The sequence below is a fragment of the Ciconia boyciana genome, chromosome 34 (genome assembly GCF_034638445.1).
Source record: "Ciconia boyciana chromosome 34, ASM3463844v1, whole genome shotgun sequence".
Lineage (NCBI taxonomy): Eukaryota > Metazoa > Chordata > Aves > Ciconiiformes > Ciconiidae > Ciconia > Ciconia boyciana.
Window position 1 is genome coordinate 245425 of NC_132967.1, and position 8543 is coordinate 253967.

At 65.4% G+C, this 8543-nt stretch overlaps 1 protein-coding gene across 1 annotated transcript in view; it reads right to left on the bottom strand.

Annotated features, from left to right (window-relative positions):
- The window catches only part of CXXC1 (CXXC finger protein 1), a 34175-nt gene extending 27037 nt beyond the window's left edge, over positions 1-7138 (bottom strand). The window contains exons 1-5 of the mRNA XM_072849036.1: positions 7066-7138; positions 6880-6977; positions 4930-5030; positions 1989-2087; positions 1566-1750 (exon numbers count right to left, since the gene is read on the bottom strand). Of these exons, the coding sequence (XP_072705137.1) occupies positions 1566-1750; positions 1989-2087; positions 4930-5030; positions 6880-6977; positions 7066-7068 (486 nt within the window). The 5' untranslated portion in view covers positions 7069-7138. The remainder of the gene's footprint in view (positions 1-1565; positions 1751-1988; positions 2088-4929; positions 5031-6879; positions 6978-7065) is intronic.
- Positions 7139-8543: the final 1405 nt, after the last annotated feature.

Below are 8543 nucleotides of genomic sequence, written 5' to 3' on the forward strand. Positions count from 1 at the left end.
GGGACACGTCAGGGACACGGGACAGGGTGACGTGGGGACACGTTAGGGACCTGTGACACGTCAGGGACACGGGACAGGGTGACGTGGGGACACGTTGGGGACCTGTGACACGTCAGGGACACGGGACAGGGTGACGTGGGGACACGTGGGGGACATGCCGGTGACATGAGAACACATGGGGACACGTCGTGGACACGGGTCAGGGTGACACAGGGACAGGGTGCAAGGTGACGCAGAAACACGTCAGGGACACGTCAAGGACACGGGGACACGTCAAGGACACCCCCCCCAAAACCACACCAAAACCCCAGCACACACCAAGCACACGCTAAGCACACGCCATCCCCACGCCAACTCCCCAAACACATACTAAAATCACACCAAGGCCACATAAAGCACTCACTAACCCCACATTGAGCACACGCCAAGCACACACTAAGGCCATGCTAAACCCACGCCAAGCCCATATTAAAACCACGCTAAGGCCACACATAGTGCTCACCAAGCACACGCCAAATGCACGCTAAGGCCACGCCAAGCCCCCAAACGCCCAACGAAGCCCACGCCAAACACATACTAAAACCACGCCAAGGCCGCACGCAGCGCTCGCTAACCCCACGCCGAGCACACGCCAAGCACACGCTAAGGCCATGCTAAACCCACGACAAGCCCATATTAAAACCACGCTAAACACACACATAGCACTCACCAAGCACACGCCAAACGCACGCTAAGGCCACGCCAAACCCCCAAACGCCCAACGAAGCCCACGCCAAACACATACTAAAACCACGCCAAGGCCGCACGCAGCGCTCGCTAACCCCACGCCGAGCACACGCCAAGGCCATGCTAAACCCATGCCAAGCCCATACTAAAACCACGCTAAGGCCACACATAGCACTCACCAACCCCACACCAAGCACACACCAAGCGCACGCTAAGGCCACGCCAAGCCCCCAAATGCCCGAAGCCCACGCCAAACACATACTAAAACCACGCCAAGGCCGCACGCAGCGCTCGCTAACACCACACCGAGCACACGCCAAGCACACGCTAAGGCCACACGCCAAGGCCACACCAACTCCCCAAATGCCCGACGAAGCCCACGCCAAACGCGTACTAAAACCACGCCAAGGCCGCACGCAGCACTCGCTAACCCCACGCCGAGCACACGCCAAGCACACGCCAAGGCCATGCTAAACCCACACCAAGCCCATACTGAAACCACACTAAGGCCACACATAGCGCTCACCAAGCACACACCAAGCACACGCCAAGCACACACTAAGGCCACGCCAAGCCCCCAAACCCCCAACGAAGCCCACGCCAAACACATACTAAAACCACACCAAGGCCGCACGCAGCGCTCGCTAACCCCACGCCGAGCACACGCCAAGCACACGCTAAGGCCACACGCCAAGGCCACACCAACTCCCCAAACGCCCGACGAAGCCCACGCCAAACGCGTACTAAAACCACGCCAAGGCCGCACGCAGCGCTCGCTAACCCCACGCCGAGCACACGCCGAGCACACGCCAAGCACACGCCAAGCACACGCTACTCACACGGGCGCGCAGCTGGCACTGCCGCAGCCGGCACTTCTGCCGGATCTTGTTTGGGCCCCCGAATTTCTTCATGTCGCGACAGAAATCGCACTGCCCGCAGTCCTCGGGGCGCCGACACGCCTCGCACTCCCCGCACATGCGTGCCGACCGCTTGATCTGCGGGGTAGGGGGCACCCAGGAGTTTGGGGGGGGCACCCAAGAGTTTGGGGGGCACCCAGGGGTCTGGGGAGGGGGCACCCAAAATGACCCCCGGCATCCAGCACCCCGCTCACGCCAACCCAGCCCCGTCCCGATGCGTCCCGGGTCCCCCCCTGCCGCGTGTCGGGGTCGCCTCCCGGACGCCGGGGTCCCCCCCGATGTTGGGTGCCCCCCGATGTTGGGGTGCCCCCCCGATGTCGGGGTCCCACCTTGGCGGCCCGGCCCTGCTCCAGCGCCAGCTCCTGGGCCTTGACGCCTCGTGCTCCCGTTCTTTTTCCCGCCATTTTTTGTGCCGGTAACGGATCTCCAGGGTGGGGTCCTTCTCTGGGGGGGGAAGGGGGTGAGGGGCACCCAGGCACCCAGGGGGGACCCTCGCACCCAAGATGGGGGGAGACCCCGGCACCCAAGGGGGGGGATCCAAGTACCCAAGAGGGGAGGAAACCCGGGGGGAGCACTCAGGCACCCAAGGGGGGGAAGGGGGCAAACCCCAGCACCCAAGGGGGGGAGGGGCAAACCCCAGCACCCAAGGTGGGGGAAGGGGGCAAACCCCAGGCACCCAAGGAGGGGGACCCAGGCACCCAAGAGGGGGGACCCAGGCACCCAAGGGGGGGGACCCAGGCACCCAAGGGGGGAAACCCCGGGGTGGGGGTGGGCACCCAAGAAGGGGGGGAACCCGGGGGGAGCACCCAAGCGGGGGACCCAGGCACCCAACGGGGGGGAACCCGGGGTGGGGGGCACCCAAGAGGCGGGGGAACCCGGGGGGGAGCACCCAAGAGGGGGACCCAGGCACCTAAGGGGAGGGGGGAACCCGGGGGGGGCAGCACCCAAGCACCCAAGAGGAGGGACCCAGGCACCTAAGGGGGGGGAAACCCAGGGGGGGGGGGGCACCCAAGGTGGGGGGGAAGCACCCAAGCACCCAAGGGAGGGGGAAGCACCCAAGCACCCAACATGGGGGGAAACCCAGGGTGGGGGAGGGGGCACCCAAGGGGGTGGGGGCAAACCCCAGCACCCAAGGCGGGGGGGCACCCAGGCACCCAAGGAGGGGGGGCACCCAAGAGGGGACCCAGGCACCCAGGGGGCACCCAGGCCCCCCAAGCCCCCTAAAAGGGCACCCGGTTATCCAGCCCCCCCAAAGAGGGAGCCCAACCCCCACCTCTCCCCCACCCCAAAGGGGACCCCGACACCCGGGACCCCCAAAACCCCTCCCCGCCCCCCATTTCTCGCTCTCCAAATCAACCCAAACTCCCCCAAAATCCTGCCCAAAGAGGCACCCACACGGCGGGGGGACCCCAAAAAGGATCCCCCGCATGGGGGGACCCCCAAAAAGGATCCCCAGCATTTGGGGGGGACCCCCAAAAAGGATCCCTGGCCTTTAGGGATCCCAAAAAAGGATCCCAAGCACTTGGGGACCCCCAAAAAGGATCCCAAGCACTTGGGGGGGACCCCAGAAAAGGATCCCAAACATGGGGGGACCCCCAAACAGGATCCGAGGCATTGGGGGGGAGCCGAGAAAAGGATCCCTGGCCTTTAGGGATCCCAAAAAAGGATCCCAAGCACTTGGGGACCCCCAAAAAGGATCCCAAGTATGGGGGGGACCCCAAAAAGGATCCCAGGCACTTAGGGATCCCCAAAAAGGATCCCAAGCACTTGGGGACTCCCAAAAAGGATCCCAAACATGGGGGGACCCCAAAAAAGGATCCCAAACATTGGGGGGGACCCCCAAAAAGGATCCCAAGCACTTGGGGGGGACCCCCAAAAAGGATCCCTGGCCTTTAGGGATCCAAAAAAGGATCCCAAGCACTTGGGGACCCCCAAAAAGGATCCCAAGCACTTGGGGGGGACCCCAGAAAAGGATCCCTGGCATTGGGGGGGACCCCAGAAAAGGATCCCAAGCACTTGGGGACCCCCAAACAGGATCCCAAACATGGGGGGACCCCCAAACAGGATCCGAGGCATTGGGGGGGAGCCGAGAAAAGGATCCCTGGCCTTTAGGGATCCCAAAAAAGGATCCCAAGCACTTGGGGACCCCCAAAAAGGATCCCAAGTATGGGGGGGACCCCAAAAAGGATCCCAGGCACTTAGGGATCCCCAAAAAGGATCCCAAGCACTTGGGGACTCCCAAAAAGGATCCCAAACATGGGGGGACCCCAAAAAAGGATCCCAAACATTGGGGGGGACCCCCAAAAAGGATCCCAAGCACTTGGGGGGGACCCCCAAAAAGGATCCCTGGCCTTTAGGGATCCAAAAAAGGATCCCAAGCACTTGGGGACCCCCAAAAAGGATCCCAAGCACTTGGGGGGGACCCCAGAAAAGGATCCCTGGCATTGGGGGGGACCCCAGAAAAGGATCCCAAGCACTTGGGGACCCCCAAACAGGATCCCAAACATGGGGGGACCCCCAAACAGGATCCGAGGCATTGGGGGGGAGCCGAGAAAAGGATCCCTGGCCTTTAGGGATCCCAAAAAAGGATCCCAAGCACTTGGGGACCCCCAAAAAGGATCCCAAGTATGGGGGGGACCCCAAAAAGGATCCCAGGCATGGGGGGGACCCCCAAAAAGGATCCCTGGCCTTTAGGGATCCCAAAAAAGGATCCCAAGCACTTGGGGACTCCCAAAAAGGATCCCAAACATGGGGGGGACCCCCAAAAAGGATCCCAAACATGGGGGGGACCCCCAAAAAGGATCCCAAGCACTTGGGGGGGACCCCCAAACAGGATCCCAAGCACTTGGGGGGGACCCCCAAACAGGATCCCTGGCTTTTAGGGATCCCAAAAAAGGATCCCAAGCACTTGGGGACCCCCAAAAAGGATCCCAAGCACTTGGGGACCCCCAAAAAGGATCCCTGGCATTGGGGGGGACCCCAAAAAGGATCCCAGGCATTGGGGGGGATCCCCAAAAAGGATCCCAGGCATTGGGGGGGACCCCCAAACAGGATCCCAGGCACTTAGGGGGACCCCAGAAAAGGATCCCAAGCACTTAGGGATCCAAAAAAGGATCCCAAGCACTTGGGGACCCCCAAAAAAGATCCCCGGCATTGGGGGGGACCCCCAAAAAGGATCCCAAGCACTTGGGGATCCCAAAAAAGAATCCCAGGCATGGGGGGGACCCCCAAACAGGATCCCAGGCATGGGGGGGACCCCCAAAGCGGGCTGCCCCCCCGGGCTCACCCCGGCACTGGAGGCAGTACCACTCCCGGATGGCCTTGGCCATCTTCTCCGTGATGTTGATGCAGTCCCCGTGGAACCACTCGTTGCAGTTGTCGCACCCGCTGCGGGGGAGGGGAGCGCCTCACTCGGGGCACCCACGCGACCGGGAACCCCCCCCCCCCCAACCCCCACCCTAAGGGACCCCGATATCTGGGACACCCCCCCATAAGGCACCCAAGGGGCTGGGGAAGTCTTATAAGGAGGGAGACAGGGATTTGGGGGCACCCGGGGTCGGGGGCACCCGGGGGTCTGGGGAGGGGGAATTAAGGGGTGCGGGGGCACCCAGGCACCCAGAGGAGGGGGTTGAGGGGTTTGGGGGCCCCAGGGGTGCAGGGGGCACCCAGGTGATCGGGTGGGGGGAATTAAGGGGTGCGGGGGGACCCAGGCACCCAGAGGAGGGGTTAAAGGGGGACCCAGGTGTTTGGGGGGGACCCAGGGGACACCCAGGGGTGCAGGGAAGGGGTTTAAGGGGTGCAGGGGGGACCCAGGCACCCAAAGGAGGGGTTGAGGGGTTTGGGGGCCCCAGGGGTGCAGGGGGCACCCAGGTGATCGGGTGGGGGAATTAAGGGGTGTGGGGGGACCCAGGCACCCAGAGGAGGGGTTAAGGGGGACCCAGGGGTTTGGGGGACCCAGGGGTGCAGAGAAGGGGGTTAAGGGGTGCAGGGGGACCCAGGGGATCGGGTGGGGGAATTAAGGGGTGCGGGTGGACCCAGGCGCCCAGAGGAAGGGGTTAAGGGGGACAGAGGGGTTTGGGGGGGACCCAGGGGGCTGGGGGGACCCAGGGGTGCAGAGAAGGGGGTTGAGGGGTGCAGGGGGACCCAGAGGATCAGGTGGGGGAATTAAGGGGTGTGGGGGACCCAGGCGCCCAGAGGAAGGGGTTAAGGGGGGACCCAGGGTTTGGGGGACCCAGGGGTGCAGGGAAGGGGTTTAAGGGGTGCAGGGGGACCCAGGCACCCAGAAGAGGGGTTAAGGAGGGACCCAGGTGTTTGGGGGGACCCAGGGGTGCAGGGAAGGGGGTTAAGGGGTGCAGGGGTGACCCAGGTGATTGGGTGGGGGGAATTAAGGGGTGCGGGGGGACACAGACACCCAGAGGAGGGGGTTAAGGGGGACCCAGGTGTTTGGGGGACCCAGGGGACACCCAGGGGTGCAGGGAAGGGGTTTAAGGGGTGCAGGGGGGCACCCAGGCACCCAGAGGAGGGGGTTGAGGGGTTCAGGGGGACCCAGGTGTTTCGGGGGACCCAGGCAGCCAGATGGGGGAATTAAGGGGTGCAGGGGGACCCAGGCACCCACATGAGGGGGTTAAGGAGTTTGGGGGGACCCAGGGGTGCAGGGGGGTTCAGGGGACACCCAGGGGTGCCCAGAGGGGCACCCAGGGGTGCAGGGGCACCCACATGTTTGGGAGGACCCAGGTGTTTGGAGGAGGGAGTTAAGGGGTTCAGGGGAGACCCAGGTGTTTTTGGGGGACACCCAGGGGTTGGGGGTGTTAAGGGGTGCAGGAGGGACCCAGGCACCCAGAGGAGGGGGTTAAGGGGTTCGGGGGGTCCCAGGGGTGCAGGGGTTCAGGAGACACCCAGGGGTGCAGGGAAGGGGGTTAAGGGGTGCAGGGGGCACCCAGGTGTTTGGGGGAGACCCAGGTGATGGAGAGGGGGAATTAAGGGGTGCAGGAGGGACCCGGGCACCCAGAGGAGGGGGTTGAGGGGTCTGGGGGGGTCCCAGGGGTGCAGGGAAGGGGGTTGAGGGGTGCAGGAGGGACCCAGGCACCCAGAGAAGGGGATTAAGGGGTTCAGGGGGGGACCCAGGGATCCGGGCAAGGGGAATTAAGGGGTTTAGGGGGACCCAGGGACACCCCGGTGTGCGGGTGGGGGGAGGGGTAGGAAATTTGGGGTGTCCCCCCAGGGCCCCGGCACTCACATCATGAAGCAGTTGATGTCGGGTTTGCGGCAGACGCAGTAAACCGGAGCGTTCTCCTCCCCCCCCGGGCCCGCCTCCGCGTCCGAGAATTCGCTGTCCTGGGGAACGGGGGGTGTCAGGGCCCCGGGGACCCCGAATTCCGAGGACCCCCCAAAAAGGGACCCCAGTGCCCCCCCCCCGCCTCACCATCGCCCCGTTATCGCGGCCGCTGCCCCCGACGGAAGAGCCCGGCCTGGCTCCGCCACAGCCGGAAGCGGAAGCCGGCCACACCCCCTCCGCTTCCGGGGTAAGGGACCGCCACCCTCCCCCTCTCCGTGCCCACAAACAATATGGCCGCCGCCGCCCGTGCCCGCCCTTAAAATGGCGGCGGCGCCTGCGCGGGGAGGAGGAAAATGGCGGCGGCCAGTGGGGGCGGCCATGTTGGGGAGGGGAAGGGTGACCGGTAGCGCGGGGACCCGCATGGAGAGACCAGAGCGGTGGTGGCGGTTGGGGACGTTTATTGGGGACATGGGGGGGACATGGGGGGGACATGGGGACAGTGGGGGACAGTGGGGGACGTGGGGACAGTGGGGGACGTGGGGACATCGGGGGACATGGGGACAGTGGGGGACAGTGGGGGACAGTGGGGGACGTGGGGACAGTGGGGGACATGGGGGACATGGGGACATCGGGAGGACATGGGGACAGTGGGGGGACAGTGGGGGACAGTGGGGGACGTGGGGACATCGGGGGACATGGGGATGTAAGGGACATGGGGACAGTGGGGGACGTGGGGACATTGGGGGATGTGGGGACATTGGGGGACAGTGGGGGACATGGGGACATCGGGGGACGTGGGGACATCGGGGGATGTGGGGACATTGGGGGACATTGGGGGACACGGGGACATTGGGGGACACGGGGACATTGGGGGACAGTGGGGGATGTGGGGACATTGGGGGACGTGGGGACATCGGGGGACGTGGGGACATTGGGGGGACATGGGGACATTGGGGGACAGTGGGGGGACATGGGGACATCGGGGGATGTGGGGACATTGGGGGACAGTGGGGGACATGGGGACAGTAGGGGACGTGGGGGACATGGGGACAGCGGGGGACACGGGGAGGTGGGGACGTGGGGATGTGGGGGACATTGGGGGGACATGGGGACAGTGGGGGACATGAGGGGACGTGAGGGACATGGGGACATTGGCGGGTCATGGGGGACGTGGGGGGACATGGGGGGACGTGAGGGACATGGGGACATCGGGGGACATAGGGGAATGTGGGGGACGTGGGGACATGGAGGGACATGGAGGGACACTGGGGGGACGGGGGGGGACGGGGGGACACGGGGGACAGCGGGGGCCGGGCAGGTCCCCGTGGCCCCGCCCCCACGTCTCCCCTCACTCGGGCGGAGCCTCCAGGGGGCGCTGCAGCCGCTCCAGCTCCTCCGCCAGCCTGAGGGGGCGGGGCCACGGGGGGAGTGGGCGGGGCCAGAGAGAGGGAGTGGGCGGGGCCACGAGGGCCGCCGGGGGAGGGGCCGCGGGCACCCACCTGTCCCTGCGGCGCAGGCAGCCCTGCCGCCGGCCGAGCTCCGCCCCCAGCCGCTGCCGCGCCCCCTCCTCCTCCTGCTCCACCAATCGCCTGCGGGAGCCGGGCGGTTCGGGGGCGGAGCCAGGC